The sequence below is a fragment of the Carassius gibelio genome, chromosome A16 (genome assembly GCF_023724105.1).
Source record: "Carassius gibelio isolate Cgi1373 ecotype wild population from Czech Republic chromosome A16, carGib1.2-hapl.c, whole genome shotgun sequence".
NCBI lineage: Eukaryota > Metazoa > Chordata > Actinopteri > Cypriniformes > Cyprinidae > Carassius > Carassius gibelio.
Genome location: NC_068386.1, coordinates 23,700,573 through 23,725,171, shown reverse-complemented (window position 1 = coordinate 23,725,171; position 24,599 = coordinate 23,700,573). Strand labels below are relative to the sequence as shown.

At 36.0% G+C, this 24,599-nt stretch overlaps 1 protein-coding gene across 1 annotated transcript in view; it reads left to right on the top strand.

Moving 5' to 3' along the window:
- The window catches only part of LOC128030870 (glutamate receptor ionotropic, kainate 3-like), a 117,161-nt gene that overhangs the window by 66,204 nt on the left and 26,358 nt on the right, over nt 1-24,599 (top strand). The window contains exons 6-10 of the mRNA XM_052618937.1: nt 3,719-3,889; nt 7,364-7,507; nt 9,773-9,880; nt 12,729-12,842; nt 19,230-19,433. Of these exons, the coding sequence (XP_052474897.1) occupies nt 3,719-3,889; nt 7,364-7,507; nt 9,773-9,880; nt 12,729-12,842; nt 19,230-19,433 (741 nt within the window). The remainder of the gene's footprint in view (nt 1-3,718; nt 3,890-7,363; nt 7,508-9,772; nt 9,881-12,728; nt 12,843-19,229; nt 19,434-24,599) is intronic.

The window sequence follows — 24,599 nt, the reverse complement described above, 5'->3', positions numbered from 1 at the left end:
AGCAGTCACCCCGAGGACAAACTCTTGTATTTCACTGGAAGACAGTGTAAATGAATGTACTCCATACTGCTGAGCCGCATTGTCTTAGTGCACTGAGTGATATTGTCTTTCAACATAGGTATTTGTGCATAAAATCTGGTTCTAGAATGTGCATGTATATACGGTTGCACAGAAACTGAACAGCAAACGTTTATATGTGGATTTCTTTTCTTTTTTTTTAAGCTGTAGATTTGTCAAAAAAGAAGGAAGGTTAGGTATTAATACTAAGTATAAAAATAGTAGCAGATGAGTGTTTGCATTAAGTATGAATAACATTGGTAACACTTAAGATTATTGACCAATTTGCACTAATGCTTATTTGAATGCATATTACTAGCATGTTGGCTGTTTATTAGTACTTATAAAGCACATATTAATGCCTTATTCTGCATGACCATATTTTAGATCCCTTATTCCTGCCCCATACCTAAAATTAACAACTACCTTACTAATTAGAAAGAACCAGAAAGTAAGGAGTTCTTTGAGGCAAAAGTGATAGTTAATAATTAGTTAATAGTGAGAATTGGCCCCAAAACTAAAGTGTAACAATTACATGTTGTTCACACAAAATGCAAATGGTCACAGATGTCATTCAAAGTGTAAATATAAGTAATATGCTGTTTACTGAAGGCAAAATATCTAAGCAATAGTAGGCAAAGTTAGTGAAACTGGCTTTTTGGCAACAAGGTTGCTTATTTACACTTAGCGTAAATAGCTGCAAAAAAAAGAGAAAATAAATATTCTTATTATTAAAAAATGAATAATTAAATTAAATTAAATTAAATTAAATTAAATTAAATTAAATTAAATTAAATTAAATTAAGCAACCAAGCGTAATTTTTGGTGTGAGTGACAATGATATCAGATTTACATGCTCAGACATGTAAGACAATAAAATAAGCAATGTAGCTATTTCTGTTATGATTTCTGTTATGATTATGTATATATATATATTAGGTACACAAAAATGACAGTTTTAATGCCAGTACAGTTTTGGTACAGTGGGGGATTTTATTTATTTATTTATTTATTTATTGAAGTGGTTTACTAAACAAATTGCTATTTCTTTAAATGAACTCATTTATAACGAAAAAAAAAACAAAAAAAAAAAAACAATGGTCATAAAAACTTCCCTGAGCTTATGCTCTAAAATATAAACCCTTTTACATTAAGACCGCACTGGGCACTGGGGCAGGGGGACAGGGCCCCCACCACAATAATGATTTATATATAGAGCTTTTATTAGGAACTTTATCCCATATCAAGATTCAAAATTTCTTAATTTTGTTCCCAATTTCAATCTCACATAATAAGATATACATAATTTAATAATAATAATAATATTAGCCAAAGTAAAAATAAACTTACTGAAGTCAACAGTCACAAATTAGGCTAAAACAGAACTAAGATCATACAAAATTGGCCTACTTTTAAAACTTAAAACACTTAATAAATATTATACTGTATAAATAAAATGTACAAATATCCTGAATAGTCTGCACTGTATAAAAGTGTACAAGTGATTCAGTCTGATTTTATTTCTGATGTTTGATTTATATCATTGACACAAATGGCAACAGCAGCTATATTAGGCTGCTTTAGAGGAATAGTCCCCCCCCCCCCCCCAAAAAAAAAAAAGAATCTGTATGAGATTCCTAATTCTGTTGAACACAAAACGTGTTTACATTATAAGCTTAGCCTATAAATCAAGACTCGCTTCAGTCAATGATTTATGTATTTCTACAGGATTATCTCCCAACCCTTGAATTAATATAGTTTATTTAAACACAAAAACAATATACTGTATATCCGGTTAATAATCAAACTAACCTAAAATCTGTGTGGATGATGACACTGTTTTTTTTTTGTTTTTTTTCTGCTCTGCGAGCTCTTCTTTTTTCAATTTTCCTTTTTCTTCTAAATTATATATATATATATAAAAAAAATACATTTGTTGTTGAAACATATTCATGTACACAGAGCCTCTCATAATTCATTTCATAACAGATTTATTTAAACATTAAATGATTAAGACATCACTAACAGGTAAAGTAAAATATAATGAGTATATAGTCTAATATTTCACAAAATGTGCTTCTCTAGACTTTATTTATAGAGAACTAATGAGCTGTGGACACTGATAATGACCTGACTGAGCTAAATGAATGTGGCATTTTGTTTACAAGCTGTTTTAGTGTCATCTTTCTGTGCTTGAAACAATGAATGAGCGATTACTTGAGGCATGAAATGTTCATACATGTTTATTTCTCGGAATAAGGCGAGAGGAAGAGGCGATCGTGCTGCTGTTTGAACTGTGGCATTTATACAGTGATCTGTCGTGCCACATAAAAGGGCATCAAAACAGCATTTATTGTTTGAATTTCCAAGAAAAAAGGACATAATTTGAAAGATGAGACTTTGTCTCCTATCAAAAGTAACAATATATAAAACTTGAAGTTTCCAATGAAGTTTATTTCATGCAGTGATTAAAACAATGCTGTATTTGTTTGGTACACATGCATACTGAACCGAAAGAACATTTTCGCTACAAATACGTGTACCATTACACCCCTAGTATGCATTTACAATAATCCAACTAAAAATCCACTGCATTCTAAGCATTTGAGCATCAATCAACATGTATACGCTTATGCCACATTGATACAGTAAAACATTAAAATGGAAAGAAGCCATAAAACAGACTTCCATCATAGCGTCTACATTTAACAAGAAATCATTTATGCCATCGTTCAAAAATAGCTGTTTCTTGGGGCCAGCCATTTGTGCATGTGTTTTTCATGTTTCTCTCTGAACATTTCTAACCCCACAGGGTGTTAATGAAATAGTCCATTAAGTTCTACCACATTTCTTCACCGCCCCCACCTTCCCAACATGTTTGGCAATATGTAGGATGGTACAAGAAACCGTCCGACTGTTCTCAGAATAACACTCCAGACAATAGCATGCGTAGTGTGGGAGTGTGTTGGTATTGTTCTAGAGTGTTAATTAGCCTCAGCACATTATAGGAAGCTCTTTCAATGAACACTGTCTTGCTCATTTTGCCATTCATTTTCAGATTTACAGAACCCCTTGTTAGGTGTCTGTGCCTTTTGCTTTGACCTCGTAAGACAAAAAGATCTTGATTAATTTACACTTAATCTTAATGCTATTTTCCACCCAAGCAATTTCATTTTCAGAGTATTCTTCGTTCCACAACACTGCATTGAGAATATGAAATGTATGAAATCCTTTTTTTGAAGAATCCACACTGTTAAAATCATTGAATGCCAAGAATAGTGATACATTTTTAGTGTCAGGTCGGCATTCAGAGCGGTGTGAAGTGTTTACGGTTCAATTGGCTGGATGGAAGTAATGGAGACCGGATTACAGAGGAAATAACTGTTTCAATCAGCTATTGTGCGAATGACTCCTGGCTCACTGTCTATGATATCATACATGCTGGCACAGAGGTGTACGTCCCACTATGCTTCATCTGGCTGTACCCAGGCGGCCTGGAAAGCACAGTATTATCCTTTTATCTCTTTTATTTTTGCTCTGTCTATCTTCTTTTTTCTCCTGCTTTTATTAGGGACAAAGAAACAAGAAGCCTCTCACCCAGCAACAATGAAGCTCAATTCAGGCTGGTTAAATGAGATCCTTTTCTCTCTCTTTCCTTTAGGATCTCATGGCCATAAACCTGGAGCCGTACCGCTTTTGTGGTGTCAATATGACTGGCTTCCGCATCCTAAACGTGGACAATCCTCAGGTTGTCTCCATTGTGGAAAAGTGGTCCCTTGAGAGGCAGATTCCCCCAAAACCGGACTCCGGTCTCCTGGAAGGGATCATGACGGTATGCTTCCATTTTCTCTCTGAATGTCACCAGCTAATCAAAAAAAGAAATGGCACATTAAACAAAGGCACATAAGCTTTGAATAGGTTCCACTTGTATCCAATCCCAACCATAGCCATACATATTCAGTTAATCTCTACTCTTAAAAAAATAAACTCTAAAGGAGCTATTTATTTCTTAATATATTCCAAGACTGTGAAATGTTTCATATGGATTTGGTGTCTCTAATAATTATAATTACCATAGTCGGGAGAACAATGGTGATACTCAAATACAGTATCAAATACTTTTTTGCTAGGTAATAGAATCCTTTAGACTGCAGCAGGTCAGATTTAATAATTCCAAATGGTATGCCTTATACGCTGCCTTTATTGAATACCATGATATAAAGACTGGTTTCGACTGCATGGCTTCTGATTATCTATTAATCAGTTTCACAGTAGTTAAAATACTCTTACGCCGTTCTGTAGAATTTCTGATTATTTTAATTTAGAGGAGTACTGTTATCATACAACCACACACACACACACACACACACACACACACACACACACACATGCTTTCAGTGCTACCATTTCCTTTAAATTGACTTTTTGTTTCATACATATCAAGGTGTACTTTGTCTTTTGTGTAAGGTTGAAAACCCTAGCATATGCATCTTAGATGGCATTATTGTATTTGGAACAGCTAACAAGACTGATGTGAGGCATATAGTTTCTACCACATCCATCTCTGTGTTGAATGTTTGAATACAGTTCATTTCAATCACTCAGTTTAGTCAGCTCAGCTATTGAATAAATGTACTTTTCCATCTGGTCTAGTGTTCGCAACACTCTTTTTACCCACAGCTCTCAAATCACAACAACATTTTGCCTGGTTACAAGAAGCCTATGGCAAGGTCGATATAAAGGACATCTCAGTGAACACATCTTCCTGCGGACATGCTTGATCTAGAGTAGCTCACATTGCCTGAACAAGCCCTCATCTCTCCAGAAGATTGTTGCAGTAGGATGTGTTACAGTTTGGGCAAGTGGATTGTATACCAGTTTTTTTTTTCTTACTTTTTATTAATTGAAATAATTATTGTCTGAAGTCGTTGCAGACAAAATCAATCCAGTTGCTTTATGGCTGGTGACAATAGCAGAGCAGGAAAATTACATGTTTTTGTCTATATTGAATACTTTGGTTCTTGCTCAGGTGAACAATCCATCTCCTGGTTGGCCACACGAGTACATTTTATTATATCTTTTTATTTTATTTTTTTATTTAGTAATTCTGAAGGACTTCATTACCTGGTTCATGTGTGTTTTTAATTGCAGTATGAGCTAAACTCTGCAGGACAGTGACCTTCCAAGAGAAAGATTGGACAACCCTGGTATATGTTAGAGGGAATGTTTTAAGAGCTGAGAAAGAAACTGACTGAAGAGGGACCAGATACATCCTTGCTGAAAGCCACAGTAGATGTTCAAGTTCTTTGATGAGCTGAGCTTGGGGGATCAAAAACCTTGGTCAGATTTTTGAGGTACAGGGTTTTATGCTGCTCCCAGCATTTCTCCTGGAGTTTGTGAAGCTATATCATGCCCATATTTCAATCTGTAAAATAAAACTTTTTAGCCTGTCATGTAGGGGAATACATTGCCCACTTTTTTGAATATATTCTTTGCAGCTAGTTTGCAGACACTTGGAAACAGGGATGGATAAATCCAGTCTCGGAGGATCACCTAATCCTGCAGAACTTAGTTTAAACTCTATGATAAAAACATGTGCAGTTCATAAAAGTCTTAAAGGGGTGCTGTCCTGCAGAGTTTAGCTTCATACCCAATCAAACACACCTTTATATATCAAACCTATTTTTTGGGGGGGATTACTTAAATATTACAAACTAATTTTGATTAGGGATTAAATAGTCAATGGCTCATTTAGTATCTTAATTGGAGTAATTCATTTATTTAAGAACGGAGTTTATTTTCTTACTTTGGAGGTGTGTTTAAGGCATCGAAGGTACATTTTCATAGTTCTTCTTGAATATATATTCTGATTTAGGGCATCCTTATGCCTTTTTTATTTTTTTTCTGAATCTTCCATGTTAAGGTGTTCAGCATTTTCGTTCAGTTTTGAGAAATTCTTTGGCAGTATTTGACTTTACAGCAGACTGGAAAACAGTGTTATGAAAACGGAGAGAGAACAGACTTAAGGATGCAGTGTCTGACAATCCTCATGTTTAGCTGTAGCCTGTTCGCTGTAGACTGAGTGTGTCTCAATGGGAACTTGTGCTTGGATTTGGCTCAGAAGTATGACTTGGTCATGCAAAGATTATGGAAAGAGATTAACTCCAATCACAGTGTTTACAGATGCTGAAATGGTTGGAAGACTAAAATCTCTTTCTCTTGTGCTGTACTTGCTTGATGGACCATGCAGATAGATTCCCTTATCTTTGTGCATCAAATTTAGGACTCCAAAGAAACATATGAGAGGTAAAGGTGCCGCCAAATTCTTCAAAATGGTAGCACCAACACCTGATTAGATAGAACTGGTGGAGGGAACATAAATTAATAATAAAGGACAAATAATCTAATCAGGGTTTGGTGCTACCATTTTGAAGAATTTGGTGTTTTCAACATCAGTACTGTTTCATCTAGCTTAAAATCACCAAGACATCTGGGTTTTGTAACAGAGAATCCTGTTCTGTATTCAAATGCTCCTCACTGGATTGCGTGTTCGAGATCAGTCCGCAAACATACCGCGGTTTCGTTCCACTTTTGGAGCATTTGTCATTTGATGTTTCTCATCAAAATAGCAGTGCAATATCAAAGAGAGTAGGGTCAACTTTTGAGCTAATGAAATGTCATCAAAAAAGCACAAAGACAGGCATTACCATATGGTCACAGTTTGAAGCAATGCAATGTCAAACCCATGTGTAAGCAAGCGATGCACTGAATTTTGTATGATTTACTGTACAAAGATAGAAACAATTAGTTGTCAAACAATTATTCTTCTACAGTTATTCTTTTTTTTATTATTAGACATTTATATTTGTAGCATTGTTCAGTTAAAGAACAACGATGCATCACTAAAAATAGTAGTAAAAAAAAAAAGAGCAATACATCTAAATGAGGCACTTGATTGTTAGCAACTTATTAAAACAATAAGTATGAACCATGGAAGTTTTGCCACAAAACAATGACATGACAATTTTGCCATGAAACATGAAAACTTTTCCTAATTCCTTGAACCCATCCCTCCTCCTCCTTGAAGAACAACAAACCATTTATTCATACACACTGTCTCCTAGCATAAGACTTGAATCAAATGGTGAAGACTTCTCTTCTTTTAACATTTTGATTCAGCTGTGCTAATGGTGCTGAGCAGTGGCCTAGTTTGCTGTTTGACAAGGTTGTCAACTGGTCAGCTCTAACACTCCTCCCGCTTGTCGGATCCTTTCAGCTAACATATCGCCCCCCGTATTTATTTCAGACAGATGCTGCTCTGACGTACGACGCAGTCCACATTGTGTCGGTTTCTTACCAGCATGCGCCGCAGATGACTGTCAACTCATTGCAGTGTCATCGCCACAAACCCTGGAGGTTCGGAGGACGCTTCATGAGTTTCATTAAAGAGGTAATGACAATCGCTCGTGGCACTGCTGTCACAAACACTTCTGCTCTCCAGAGACAAGATAAGATATATAAGATATTGTTTAAATAACAGAGTATCAGCTTCTCTGCTGAACACTTTTCATTGATGCCTGTTGAAGCTCATTTTAAGTGGTTTTCTTTTTATTTGTGATTTAAACTGCATTGTTGTATACGTTGACCCTCAAAAAATATCTGCACACTTTAGCGATGGTTGCAAAATTTTTTAAGTGAATATTGTGTACCAATATCTAAGTATTTTCAATACTTTTCAATATTTTAATTTCCATTTTAAAGAAAGATAGCACAAGCACACAAAAAACAAAAAACAACAAAAAAAAAAACATGACATTTCTATTGTTTGTAATTGACTGGTAAGCCCTTTATAATGTAATTAAGTTTGTTAGGGTTATATTCTTAAGTTATACAGAGAATATCAAGCTTTTGTTTTGATATGAATGCAACATAGAAGCAAACTGCATATAGTCCAGTATAGTTTGAAATTAGTGTTGAAAGTTTTTCAATATTTTTTTTTTTTTTTTTTTATATATATATAGCACAACTCTCCTGTCAATTTGAATGGTCCGAATATTACACAACGAGTACACTCATGTTTATGCAGCCTACAAATGCACATTTCAGAGGATATCATAATTGCAGTTTTTAAGGTTAAATGTTTATTATATAATATAAGACTTGTTTAAATGAAATACATTATTGGCGATTGGCGAATGCAGAAAGCAGATGAGAATGTAGCTTTGTGTGCTCAGTTCTCTTCAATGTCAACATAAAAGTTCAACATGCTGTCTAACTTTCTTTAAAATAAATTTAATAAAATAATAATAATAATGATAAATAGTACACTATATATGTGAGGTACCTTTGGTATCTTTCTGTGAAATAAATAACACTCACTCTGATAGTTTTGTTATCAGTGACATGCCTATACTTCTAATCGTGACCTAAATGTCCAAATACCTTTACCAATTATACATTAGTAAATACCTTTACAACTGATACATTCCACATCATTATTCAGAGGCTATCTTTGGTTTTAATGGTGAATCTTACCTGATAAACTATTACCATTCACCATCCATTTTAATTGCCTCATTTAAGTGCAGTAGATAAGCTGATTGCAGAAAGTTTGCATTCGTTCTCTTCTGGCCCTGCACTACTAAACTCACAGTGTCCCACTTTCTCATCACCGTGTGCTTCGCACGCAAATGTGCTCGTCATAATCAGCTCTTATTTCAGCTCACAAGAGAGACTTTGATTGGGACTCATAATAGGCAGATTAGAGTTGTTGAACACAGCTCTGTGGAGCGGCGTGTATGAGAGAAGAGCAAAATGAGGGCCGTGGAGTTGGCGTGGAGAGCATTGTCTCTCTTTGGCATAGCAGAGAACACACGTTTTTGTGAAATGTCTCCTGAACAAGAACGGAGGTGTTTCATTTGGAAGAGGTTATGGAGAGAGCTTGAGATCAGTGTGTGTTTTTCAGGGGAGGAGCTCTTTGCTTAGAGGCCGAGAGAGGAATGGAGAGGAGGAGTTGCAATGTAATTTTTTCTGTGTCTCTAGAGATTGTTGCAAGTGAGATGGTCGTTAATTAGGACAGAGGTCTTGGGGGAAGATGTATTTGAGGCGCTGGGACGTAAAATGTAATTAAAAAGGAAATAGAAGCTGTGTGTGTGCGCTTATGAGGAAGTGTATTAGGGGGTAACGTATGTAAGCACAAGTATGTTTGCCAGTCAGGGACGAGAATTGAAGAACTGACTCCATTTCAATTCATGAATGTGAATTTGAATGGATTGGAACAGTACTATGTTGAATACTACAGTAGTATGCAGTATGTTGAATTGGATTTTGAATTAAAGAGAATCTTATTTTCACTGGTTGTCATTGCAACATTTCCTTGAAAATGGAAAATATAAAAAATGAGCAAATATCAAATATTTTTACATTTTTAATTGTGTATCAGTGATACTAATATAACACTGTACTGAACTAAAATTCAACAGTCACACAACAAATGGATATATCTATCTATCTATCTATCTATCTATCTATCTATCTATCTATATATATATATATATATATATATATTATACTCCAGTCCTGTCCTCTTTGTTGTTTGAAATTAAATTTAAATTGGGATTTAATTTGGACTGAAATAGCATTCTCAGTTAAATTCTGAATATTGCACAACCCTGGTGTGTTTAAATTGTTGAACATCTCTCTCTGCTCTTTCAAGTCTCACTGGGATGGCCTGACAGGACGGCTGTGCTTCAACAAAACCACAGGTCTGCGCACCGACTTTGATCTTGACATTGTGAGTCTTAAGGAAGATGGCCTCCAAAAGGTAAACCACCACACAAACACATAACAACTGTCTCAAATCAGACATAACATAACTCCCAAACAAAGCACATATAGGATAATAATGCTTTTGCTATGTCTCCGTGCTTTTTTGCACAGGAGGAGGGATAAAATGATCAAAAGCTGTTTTCTTCCGCTAATGCTTGCATGTTAAACAACTCACTGTTGTTTTGCATAGTCGATTATGCCAGAAACATTCATGCTGCCAAAGAACAAATATGAGTCATTGCAAAGGATTGTTTCTCCCCTCAAATAACCTTCTGATTTCACAGTGTAGCATTCTGAAACCTCTTGTACGTCGTCTCGTTTGGTCCCCATTGCTGTGAAAATAAGAGCAATCTGTGTCTTACGTTTAATTTACCTCCTAACAAGGAAGCAAATGAGGTGTTTAAACATAAGCATAAGTTAGTGGATCATAAAGCAAATTGGATTAGTGTACAAAGTACTGTTAATTACAAACCTTCATTAATGACTGGCTGAAGTTACACATAGCATGCTTTTGTGCAGTCATGAGGTATGTAAATATGCACTAAATTAATTTTCATTTAGAAGTTTGAATGTCATAATGTAGATACAATATTTGAAGATGATTTCTGTAATTTTATTATAATAAAATGTTGTTATTATATCTGCCAGAGAGAGAGAAAGAGCGAGATAGAGAGAGAGAGAGAGAGGTTTAAACACATCTAGCAACTGCAACCATAAAAGCATGCAAAGGTTTGTTACAAATGTAATTACCAAATTAATATTTCATTACTAAATTACAATGAAACATTCAGGATAAATGTGTGAAAGCAAACAGACTTTCTGTATTACATTTTTAATTGAGCAGAATATCTCAGTAAATATAGCTAAACTCCAGCTTACACGTTTGCCTGTATTTTCAGCTCATCGGCGTATTTTTCCATAATGTAGAGAAAGCGTAATATATATATATATATATATATATATATATATATATATATATATATATATATATATATATATATATATATATATTTATATATATATATTTATTTTTTTATTTTTTTATGGGAGAAACAAAAAAGTACTCTGATTAGGGGATTTAGGTGTATGACATCTGGCAACCCCAACCATGATCGTTTCACTAAAAAACAGCTTAAAAATATCGCAGGCTCGAATTCGGTAGCACAAACACACACAAAATGATAAAACCCATAGTTCCTGTAGAGAACTATAATGCAATTCGCAGTAACATTCACATATTTCTCTTAGTAGACCACATATTTAATGGTTCTATAAGTAGCTATAAAAAATAATAATAATACAATAAATACAAAGGATATTAATCTGCATTTTAGACTGGAATAAGTAGTTTGACGAATCTGTTCATTTTGAGAAGGCCAAGAAAGTGTACTGTCAGCAATGTGAATAAATAATTGTGCCATGTCGTGATAATGACTTTTAATGAATTTAGTTAGTTGCAGTCAATTTGCAATTATAGAACCTCACCCTATTAAGTGGCGTAGCATATCATCTGAAATGTGCATCACCTAGAATTTAGCCAATCTGTAACTAATACATGTGGCAAGCCATATGCATTTGTTAGGCACTGCATCAGGTGAGTGGTGTTATCGGGTGATTTAGGAGATGTGCCACTCTTGTTGCTTTATGCATTTGAGTACAGTTGTAGTGTTGCAGGAGGGGGCAGTGGCACATGTCCTCAGACAGAGATGGATACAGACAGCTATGAGGCCATTTGCATTAAAGATTTGTTGAGGAGTGACTGAACAATATGCAGGACTTCCTTTTTTTCTCGCTGCAGAGGAATGTTTGTGCAAACTAGCTTAATTTTCCCAGATTCGCTGATATTAGAGGCAATATTCACAGTACAGCTATTGCAACTGCTGTCTCCATTTTACTGTGTAAATGTTTGCTGTGTGTTTGTACAACATATAGTGTGTGTGTGTGTGTGTGTGTGTGTGTGTGCTCCTGTTTTTGTGACATATCAGGACACAACTCTGTATAATGACATGGGTATCAGGTTACAAGGAGAGGGTGACTTATGAAGACATAACCCATGTCCCCATTTTTCAATGACAGCATATCTGGAAATCTTACACACACACACACACACACACACACACACACACACACACACACACATATATATATATATATATATATATATATATATATATATATATATATATATATATAAAAAAATTATGATTTTTTCTTGTCGAAGGATGGTTCATTTGAAAGGCCAAAAACACTTTGCAAGAATGCAATCTAACATAGCTTCAAACATTTAGTTATTAGCTATTAGCCATGCAAAACTAAATTAACACATAGTTGTAAAAGTTGTCCATATGCAATTCATACCAGAACACAAGAACGTGCCCTGTAATTTATAATTTGTTCATTTATTTTTTTTCAACTTAGAAATGAACTAACAAATGTCTTGTTTATAGTTGATGCTACATATTAAGCTGGAATAGGAATTTTTAATCACAAACAATAAATAAATAAATAACACCTTCACAATGTTAGCAGATTCTAAATCATACCATAAGTTCTGCCTTTTCCTTTGTTCAATATTTTGTGTTTGCAAAATTGAATTGAAAAGCAATCTTTGGTGGAATTGCCCTTCCTCTATGTTAATGTATTCAGAGAGTATGCAAGGGCCTAGCTACTCATGAGCCCAAGTACAGACCTATTGGCATAAAAACAGAAGAGCCAATCAACTAATGCTTCTGGATGAGCTCAGCACAGGGCTGCTAATGCAGTCAGATGGGCTATTGCGATGTGGGTGGGTCACACAGTTAAGTGAAACATGCACTGACTACATAAAATTCATCTTTTTTTAGGTGGGGAAGTGGAGTGCATCTGGGGGGCTGAACATCACAGAGGTCCCCAGGCAGAACGGCATGAACATCACTGACTCGCTTTCCAATCGCTCTCTAGTCGTCACCACCATCCTGGTAAGGTCATTGAGATGCGTGTGTGTGAAGGAGAGTGCTCTTTATCATTCTATGTCTAATTTACTTTTTTTTTCTTTTTTCAAATTTCACTTTCTTTTTGAGTGTGCTTTATCTGGTTTCAGGTCAGCTTATGGGCTGCTTTTCAAGTAACAAAATTCACATGCTCCGTATTCTCATTTCCTCTCACAGAAATGCCAAATAGCTTTGTCCCTTTCAGTGTGTCAGTCTTTAAAATAAATTGCCCAGGCTGAATCAACAACACAAGATGTCTTCCCCTGTTTAAAATCATAGTTTGAGCCATCTATTCTGACTGCTTTAGTAAGCAGAATAACTATTTTGATTTGGAGATAGTACCGACTCTCAACACATTTTGGCCATTTGAATTTGGAACTAAAACTAGAGTTAAAAGAATTCTGCCATGACAAGTTTATCACTGTAAGATACATTGTGATGTTAATGTGTTTGGTCTTTGAGGAACAGATCTGCTACACTGCTGCTATTGCGGCAGAGCAAGTATCAAGACTTGCTCCTACATAATACAATTCCAGTCAAAATAAAAATTTTAAGAAATTAGCATATCCAACATGTATCTGTATACCTGATAAAACTTGATACTGTGGAGGACCAGGGATTTGGGTCTCTTGAAGGTATCTTATTAACTAAACTTTCCCTAAAAAATGTTGTGAAAAGTACAGTTGAAAAGTTTGAATTGTGCCAGAGCTCTTCCCTCACAATCCTATATATATAAAAAATTAAGTGTATTAGCAATCATAAATCAAATACATTTTTTTTAAAAGGACTCTTAGGAGTGCAAAGTAAAAAAGGGCATGTGCTGTTCACAGGTTGAGTCCTACCGAGTGTTTGCCCAGAATAGAAGCATTCCCCAACCTAAAATGTATGCTAATCGTAAGTTACATTGACGATAGTGGACCTGACATAACTACTCTTATAAAAGCAGGCCACATAGTAAAAACTGATCACACAGGATACATTCATGCAGCAGAATGGAACAGAGCACACATATGTCAAAATATGTAATCTGATGGTGCAAAACGCTGAAGAAAAATAAAAGGTATCAGTGACACAATTGAGTATGCATGCACTGTCATAATATATATATATATAGTTCAATAGAATGATTGAAGATTATTGAAGTTATTGAAGATTATTGAAGTTATTTTAAAAGAAAATTGTGTTTTCTACTTCATAATTTCATGTTTAATTCATCAAATTAAAATTTCCATTTCCATTAATTTAAATTTAGTGAAAATTTCTACATCGCTTTTTTATTTGTATTTATTTTTTTATTTGGTCTGCATAATTGCATATGTTATTATTGTAATAAGGTAATGCAATATTAAAAAGGGCATTGTAAATTAAGTTTTACTTTTAATTGCAGTTAAATTGATTAATCAGTCTGCATATGATACAATTCTTTTGAAAATTGTGACTGACATCCTTAAAAATAAGTAATGAACTTCAATATTTACCCGTTGCACAGGTATCTTAAAAACAATTCAATGAATCAACTTACTGGATAATGCCACTGACCAATTCCAGATTGATTTATCTCCATAGGATATTTTTAGAGATTTACTGGACTAACCTTAACTTATTACTGTTACAAGCAGATGCATGCTGGGGGAAATTTTGCTTCATGCAATGTCATTTGCCAGATAATAGCACAAATTACATGTCTTAAAATAAATCATTAAACACTGCATTCTCTCAGATTCTGCCTTTACAGATGTCACAGGAATGTTTCAGGATTTTGTGGTACTGACAACGGCCTCTGGGGACTTATTTTGGACAGGCAGAAGTTATCAACAGGGATAAACACTGTCATTAAATGTGGAATGAACTGAAAGGCTATTATTATGTGTTAAGTTCTTGATAGGATATAATCAGTTATTGTTTTTAGTACCAAGCAGTGGTCATGGGTTTTGTTATCTGAAGATAGAAACCATTTTTTTAGGCATTAAACATAGATATTAAATAAGGGCTACTACAATTTGCAATACAAACGAATAATAGCACATCACACATAGCAATTATGGCAGATAGAATTTACAGTGTACCAACATCTAAAAGCTTCTTGGACAACAACTTCCTTCAGAAATAATGCAAACCGGGGCTGGGATTGCCAAAGTCTAATTTGTGGACCTTAGAATATAATATGATCATATTATTGCATCAGCTGACGAATAAGAATCCCAACTTTTGTCTGGTATAATTGCCCAAATTTTAAAGGCATCTTTACTTTGATTAAATACTGTATTTTGTTTCATACCTCTTTCAAACTGACTGCTTCCTGTTACAGTTCATACAGGAAAAGAGGGAGAAGGTATTGCAAAAAGAAAAGAAAGAAAAAACACTGACTTTGATTTGCCAACGAACCTTAGGGAATTGTACAGATTGGAGGCTTAGAACAGATGGTAACTGTTATAGATGATTTATTAATTTAATTATTTATTTTTTCCGGCCACACAAACTTTTTTGATCAAGATAATTGGACAAGCTTGTATAAAGTTTTGTTTCATTCTACGTCCATTCAATCCATGTCTCATGGTTTCATCAGGACATCAAAAAATACATCCATTTTAGCCTTAAAAAATTTCATAATATTTTAAATGAAAAACATATAAATCACAGGGTTAGATCTGTTGCATGTCAGCAATTTATGACACTTGCATGTAGCATAATATTTCTTATATCGTATTTATTTTGGGACAAAATGAAAATGTTTATTCCAAATTTGTTATTGTGATCATATTGAATTGCAAAACTCTTTTTATATAGTTTAGGATGAAGGTGTAGGGGTAGGGTCATTGCAGATGTAACTACAGAAATTAATTCCAAATTGAATTACAGGAATGTATTTTTAAATATAATGTAAAATCATGTATTTGTACAAAATAAGTGCATTGTATCAAAACATTAGTTTAAATTTAAATAAATTTAAGTAGAGACACTTAATTTAAATCAGGTCTCTATTTGTGTAATGGAACTATTCATGTAATTGACTCACAATTAATACTTAGTTGTTGAGAGTGCTGACAAAGGCCTCAGTCCTGGTCTCTCAAATAAATAGTTTGTTTACAGTTTACATTTTCAGAGCGCACAGATCTCAAATCTTGACAGATCCCACTTCAGATATTGTTCACAACACTCTAAAACATCTGCTTCTATTAAGAAGTCTGGACAGGGCGTAGAATTACAATGGAACTGATTCTCCAATTTAGTTCAAGGATGAACATGCATGACAGGTGCGCTAGTCCTGTTTTCAGCTGCCAACAGAATACTTTGGATTTTCTGTCAAGCTCGAATTGTGCCATTTGGTGTTGTCTTTTCTGGCTAAAATGGAAAGCTGTCAGGGCTAGAAGGATGTCACAGAATGTTTGATGAAACACGTAGTGAAGGTCACCTTGAGGGAGTTTGATCAGAAGCACCACCAGCAATAAACAGAGCAGTCCTGGACTAACTGTATAACTACTGTTGCTGACATAATGCTTCATTAAAACATCTTTATTTGTCTTCATTACTGAAGATGTCACAGGTCAAGGGATCTGATTTCTCGAGTACTAATACATTGAATTTCCACCTCAATAAGTCCTCAACTTTAAGCAGATGCCATTCTCACTGTCACTTGCTTAAAAAAATAATATATTAATAATAATTATAATTCAGAAAATATACTGTATGTACTGTACTTCTTTTCTGTTGCTAGTGTAAGGAAAGTTGTTCACTCAAGTGAACGTTTTCTTAGATTATTCCTGTTTCCTTCTTATTCCACATTTAGTCCCTGTCTGCTTGGTAGATCCAGTAGGTCATAAAGTGTGTTCACACAATTCCAACAAGCTCAACGTGAACAATTTGATGATAAGTGTGTTATTAGTCATGCTCAATAGCCATCAAATGTTGATAGATGAGCATGAGTGAACATAAAGGACAGTGTTTGTTGGTCATTGACATAGCCTTGAAGATCTTAAGACTGGTGTCCAAGGACTAATACAATAGATATAAAGCCCTGTGTTGGCTTGAGGAATTCTTAGATGTCTAGGTACATAGACAGTTTTACAGAAGAATCCCAGTTGCACCCACTCAGTCGAGTTTTAATGTCTGATTAAACTGTAACACTAAACCATCTGTTCGTAGATGGGAAACTAAAGTACCGCAATTTGAACAAGCGCATCTCAAGCTGGGATACTTTCATGGTGCTGTAATAACAGTATTTCAATGTTGTGATGGGAGCTCATCCATAGATAAGGTGGAATAATTAGCAATTTAAAATATATTTTCTGGATGATTTTGGCAGCAGACCCATCCGATGTCTTTTCAGTGCACTTAAAGGGAATAACAATCATGGCATAAGACGACTACTTTAGGTAGTGACCCTTTGCATTATGGGAACACACTTAACAATTTCAGATGTTGCAGAACCAGGTTCAGGCTCAACAGCAAGGAGATAGAGAGATCTAGTACAGTTTCTACCTACACAGGCTCATTGGAAATTAATGCCTCTTCCTAGATTTCTACAAAAAAATAAAGAAAGAAAGAAAATAAAATAAAACTACGTATGAATCACTGCAGTTTCCAGTTGAAATGAACACTAGAGGCCGTGAGTCTGACAACATTTATACCTTTCACAGAAATTATGTACAGGCCAGAGTTTCGATTAAGAAAGCACAATTCCTTGCACAATTTTATGCTATGACTGCAAAACAATTTCAAGATTCTGCGCATTTTGAAAACTAATACTTTTGAACATTAGCATCACATGCACAGCTTCTTTTGTATGGGTCTTCTAACTTCTAACTAAGGTTTGCTCGGTAGCTCATACGATACAGCATTGTGCTTGAGAGGTGAAGCGCTCTGGTAAGAATCCTGTGAAACTTCAAAAGCTCAAACCCACAGAGAAAAAAAAATTACAATAGCATGGTTGCACCAGCAAATTTGTTTTTATAAGACTTTTGCATTTGCTAACACTATTGGGTATTTTTACGGTTGGGTTTGGTGTAGGGGGATTGCTATTTTCCAACACAGTGGAGCGTTAAACTTTTAGTGACACTCACTGGACATTTGAATTCTGAACTGCCACAATATGTACCTGAAGCAGCGTAATAAAAACACCACAACACTGCACCAATGTAATAAATATGTGGCCATGGTCAAGTATTGAATGTGCATTTTAGCGCCACTCACTGGAAATTTCACTTTGAAACTGCCATGAAACATGCAATAAGGTACATAATAACAGTGTTGCAGAAATGTCGCCACAAGCACATATTTTCAGTGAGCCTGGGTTGGTTACTACACTGAGAAGCCATTTCTCAAGCCCTCTGCAATTGGGATTATTATAGCCAGGATTTAGGAAAGAATTCCATGGATACAGATGATAGAAATGTTTCTAGCGCTGGTGATGACAGCTGGCCTGGCCAATGTGACTGTTTTTCCTGAAACTTTCTTTCCATCAGGCCTTATATTGTGGATTGGGATATACATGTTAAGATGTGTGCCGACATGTTTTATTCGGAAAACATTCCAGGGTAATATAGGCTTATCAATGTGGTAATATAGGCTTATCGCTTGGCCCAACAGGACAGTGCGTCAGTTTTGAGAGGCCCTCAGGACCAATGTCTCTATGTGGCTGTGCTGTCTCTCTTTCTTCTGCTTTCTAGCCAACATTTGAGTACCTCATGCCAGCACTCGTGCATGAGCCAATCCCAGGATCATCTTGGGGTCTTTCGTGTATAGCACAGCTTTCTTCACTGTGAGGGAATGCAGAAGGCAAGACAAAATAATGACCTGTAGAGATTTTCATGATCCATTGGAGTAAAATAATGTCAAGGTGGGATAGTCGAGACATTGGAATGCATAATGAATTTTCGCCGATGCTTCCTAAAGTATCCCAACGAATCTTGACATCTAATGCTGAGAAATTATTCAAAATGCAATTTTATGTAATTGTTACACTGATTTACACTGTACTTTAACTTTTACATTTTATGCAACTTGGGGTGCAAAACAGAAATGCTTCAAAATGGTGTGAGGAAATCTTTCCCAATACATGAATCATTTGGTGAGCCATTGTTATCTCAGGCCATTCAAACAAACAGTCTGCAATTTTATTTGGTGCTGTTAGTGGCACCGAAATTGCTTGGTACAGTTTTAACATAAGCTATGTGAAAACATTTTGTGACATGGTTATGCAAAAAAAAAAAAAAAATACATATAATAGTAATAAAAATAATGATCATTTGCCATTGAATCTGAGCCAGTTATCAGTTGGAATTACCTGTACTCAGTGAGGTGTGTGTGCAGTTAACTCAATGAGAAACCTCAGCTCATTTGAAGATGCTTCTCATTGGATATTTTGTATTTATACAGGAGGAGCCATATGTCATGCTTAAGAAGTCTGACAAGGCACTCGTCGGCAATGACCGCTTTGAGGGCTTCTGTATAGACCTGCTTAAGGAGTTGGCCAGCATTCTTGGCTTTTCCTACGAGATCCACCTGGTGCCGGATGGAAAGTATGGGTTTCAAGATGATAAAGGCCAGTGGAATGGGATGATAAAGGAACTCATGGAACACGTAAGTTTTCACACTGCACAGCATCATAGCGGTTAAGTTAACCTGCTGAGTCAGATTTACCAGTACCTGCAACTCTAATTATGCCTTTCACTTTAATAAAGCCTTTCTGCTGGTTTTCTGATGACAAAATGCCAAGATGACACAATAATGCAGTTAACTGAACATGTTGCTCGTTCCAATACTGCTTCCTCTCACAAAAAGACGTGCTGCAAAGGTGACGGAACACACCTGGATCGCATTGACACACCACAAAGACACGGCAGCAAATGCTGCCACAGCAAATACACGTTTAAACGCCTCTACAGAGTCAGCAGAACTAGACAATGCTGAAAGCTGTTTCCCCTCATTGAACCCCCAGCCCATTCTCTCAAGTCTCAGTGCTGTCAGGCTGGGGGTGTAAGCCCTGTCACAGGAAAGGGTGCTGCTGTGCTGGCTTCCCATCCCATCGCCCTTTTGCTGTCCTCACCCTCTGAGGTCACCAGATCCCCGAGGCTGGAGAGCTGTAATAGCTTAAGTGGCATTTAGTGGAGGAAGTCATATGGTGGGAGTCAATGGCGAGGTGCTTGAAGGGTTGGGATAGGTGACTTACTGCAGCGGCACTTAATCTTTCTTGTGCTTTGGCCAGATCTGGCCCGATTGCAGTCACCTTGATGGGAACGAAGGGATAATGGCTGGAAGAGTCAAAAATGGAGAAGGGGTATGTGTGTGTCCAAGTGGAAGTACATAATATCATGTCAGCTTTAATGAAATGTAAGAACGCATAAAATAATTGACATTGCTCCTTGAAATCTGAGATACTGCAATGTGAAAATTATGGAGGCTTGAGGCTAATTCAGACTTCAACCCCAACAAATGAAGTGGGGTGCAGGGTTAGGCATTAAATGATATCTACACACACAAAACCACAGTGTTACACAATTAGGGAGAATGAGAAAATACTGCTTTTCTGTCCCCAAAAAGGTGTACGACATAAAAACAAATAAATAAAATAATAATAATAATAAGCAAATACTTATTATAATATCTGTACACCAGAATCACAGTTCCAAAAATGTATTTACCAAACAGTGCAACACTTTGTGCCCGATGAAAACCTGACTGGTTAAAACATTGCGATGTTTGGTAAATCAATTTTGGAGTTATATGGATAAGCTACTGATAATGATGAAATTGCAATTATTTTATTTTTTTATGCTGAAATACTAATGTCATACACTGTTCAAACATTTCTATTTAGTAAGATTTTATTTTATTATATTTCAATAAAATAAAATGAAAATATTAAGCAGCACAACCAGTTTCAACTTCCAAATCAGCATATTATAATGATTCAAGAAAGATCACTGACACAAAGTGTAATGATGCTGGAAATTCAGCTTTGCTATCATAGGAGTAAATTAATTGTAAAATATATTTAAAAAATTATAATAATTGTGTGTGTGTGTGTGTGTGTGTGTGTGTGTGTGTGTGTGTGTGTAGCCTTGGTGAGCATCATGAAATAATTTCAAAAAAGTAAATACATAGATAAAATAAATTAATCAGAACTTTTGAATGGTAATGGACACATACGTCTATTAACTTTAACAATTTCCTCTAAAACTTTGTATATCAAATTAATCTATGCATTTATGGTAAACCACATCTCATTGACATCTTATTGAGGCAGTTTTGTATGCATGAGGTAATTATTCAGTAAACATTCAACAGGGTTGTAGATGGGCCTGTGTTTTTAGGACTGTGGCCTCAAACCCTTTACTTCCTCGCATAATGAAGACCTGTTGATGCAGTTACATGGTCAGACAGAGTAGCCTAATGAGTGTAGAGTGGAGAAGAGACACAATATGGACATCCAGAATTAACAAAAACAAACGTTTTATTATGGATGGATTCACTTTATTTCATTTCTTTTGGAATGATGAACTGCAACACCCGCTGACTGCCATTAAACAGCTTGGAAAAGCAAAGTACATTTTTTATAGAACTCAGATTGTCAGAAGAAAGTCATATATGCCTAGAATGGCTTGAGGGTGAGTAGACAATTGGGTAATTTTCATTTTTGAAACTATCCCCTTAATACAGTGTATGTGCTTTGTAAGTACTAATAAACAGGTAATATGCTAGTAATGTACATGCCAGTTAAAAGTGAGAATTGGTCCTTAAAATAAAGTGTTAATGTTGTATTTTTATTAATTAATGTTAACAAAGATGAATAAACACTGTAGCAAATGCATTCCTCATTGTTAGTCAATGTTGTTTAATGCATCACCTAATAAAACCTTATTGTAAGTTTTATTAATGAATCTGTAATTGAAGAAGTCATCTTGTTTTGCCGAATAAACAAACAGAACGAAGACTGGCTTACTATTTAGTAAAATCCCTTTAGGGATAGACTAATTGAAGAAGAGAGAAACAAGACAATGCAATTCTTATAGTGCGCGCCTTGAGAGCAGCCGCTTGTTTGAGAGATAAAGACCCAATTTTCTCCATTTCTATGTTTTCTACGTTAATCTGGTATCTGTTTGCGATTATTTGATTACAAGTGGACAGCACTAAATACATGTGTAAACTATTTGCTGGCTCATTCTACAATTGCAGGTAATACCAGATACACAGAATTATTATTTTTTTTTTTTTGCACTAGATTTATAAACTAATACGGTGAATACAAATGGACTAGGCAGTCGTTTATGAACATGCTAAATATAATAAACAGGCTCTCTTATAATAGTTATCACAACCAAACTCTAGCTCTCTGCTTGGGATATCATGGTGTTTTTAATCATTGCTTTTCTATAAATACTTCTCAGAAGAATTTGACCAGTTTTAGTTTCTCATCGGATGTTCAATGCGAAGGATTTGAGTGTATAGTATACTTGAGATTTATCAGATGGCCTGCACAGTATCGAAGGTGCGGTGTGTATTTTTAGGAGCACTCATTTTGCGGCTGAGTGCCCCTCTTGCTGCTGTCTATATAGATAAGCTGATCTGGAATCAGCAGACCTGAAAAGCAAACTAAGAAACAAGCTCTGGGACCTGACCTCAGCCTGCCACATGAGGCTGAGCTAGATAGAGTGTTTTCATGTGAGTAAACTCAAAGCCTTATCTCTGAAGATGGATTTATGGACTCTGTGATTTCTCAACCGATTCTACCCAAAAGTTGGCAGCTTGAGCCTTTCATGAAAACAATTTAAGATTTTTTTTTTTAAATTGGAATGAGATTTCTGAAGTTATTTCCATGAATTAAGAATGCCTTTACCAATTGCCTCGCCATTCGTATGTCAACATAAGCTGCAGGAAACATGGGCTATTTTCAGTTATAGACGAACCCAGTTGCTCGAGAGCCCTTTTTGTGAGTTCATGGGGAACTGAGAGGCTGTTATTAATGGCTCTTGTCAAAGTTATTTATCAGCTCAATTTATTTTCATCAGTATTTTTTATTAGCTCTTACAGAATTTTCATTACTTTGGCATTGTTCTTTACACGATGAGTGTGTGTTATTGCTGCCCGTGACATGCACGTGTAGAGTCATCAATCGAGGGCTCATAGATTTAAAGAAGACAACAAGCAACAGCGGATTAGTACAGGGTTGTTTTTGGCTGATAAAGTGCCACTAAATCATAGGGTGATACATTTTTACTGTCACCCTACGTGTTCACATAAATCTTTGTTTCATAACTGAATTATCAAATGCCTTTGCCCTAGTACATCTATTTAATGGCATGTACTTGTGTATATATAAGTCTTGTGTATAAATAAGTCAGACATCTTAATTTGTCTTTGTAGGTCACCAAGCCCCTTGAAGTTAAGTATAATCAGATATGTGTGAGACATAACAATAGAATCCCAACTTTCACAAAACAAAATCTAAATTTCAGTTATAGGCATCCCACTGACAAAATAACTGGGTCTCATTCACTCATAATTGCATGAATTATTTGTATTTAAATGCACAGGAGAAATTCACACACACACACACACACACACGCACACACACACACAAAATAAATAAATCCACCTTACATCACATATACAGCTTCATATGTATGGATTTTCTGGTGCAGTAGTCAAGTGTGATGTATCGTTGCATTTGTGAGGTGAAGCGCTCTGGAATGAATCCTGTGAAATGTCTCTGGTTATGTTTGTAACCATAGTTCCTAGAGAGATAATGAAACATGAAACTGCCGTCCTGAAGCCATGGCGAGAGGACGCAACATCTCATTCCTTCTCGGGGAACCATGGTTACATGCGCAACCCAAGATGTTCCGCTTTTAAGGAACTTGCTCTGGATCCTCTAGCGAACACTTAGTGAGTGAAATGCAAACTATGCCATGCAGCACTGCATCCCTGTCCATTTGGTGAAAGAGCACCAAGAAAGTGACAGACATACACCTAACCTTTCATCAGGAAAGGGCCAGGCCACTGATGCCAAGGGTTGGTCACAGGAATGGGGAACACAGTTTCAGATGAAATGGGGACATCCACAACAAGGTATGAACACAGCTATCCTCAGATAGCTATGTTATGTGAGCAACACCTTAGCCTGATGATACAAGGACCTCAGATAGAATCTACCTAGTTGGAAACACAGGGTGGTAGAACAGTCTAGATAGGGGTTCAAGGGGACCACTTCTTAAAAAACCCTAGTAAAGGGAGTAGGCATCGGGCTAGAAAACAGCTATCCTCAGATAACTATGCTCCAAAGGTCCTAACTGAAGATTGCCAAGACCACAGAGATCGGGCTATCTAATTAAAACTTCATCTGGGGAGACACACTGTCTGGGCGTGGGTCTCAATGAGACTACTTCTAAAATACCCTAATAAGGGGAGGAGTCACTGAGCTGGAACACAGCTGTCATATTTTAGCAATTTTCTCAGGGCAAGGCTGAATATTCCCCAGAGCCCTAGGCATGGCAAGGGGTCATAGTGTATCTCGGGGAACCATGGCAACATGCACAACCTGAGATGTTCCCTTCAAGGAACTTGCACTGCATCCCCGTTTTGGTGAACAAAAAACCCACTACACCATGCCATGGTCCATGCTTTTCCACCTGATGCGAGAGCACAAAGGAGTAGATGTACATGTAGGAATGGGGAAACCCACCCAAACTAATAAAAAGGAGGGACATCCCAACCAGCCAAGCTGGAAGCAGTCCTCAAGCATCTTTA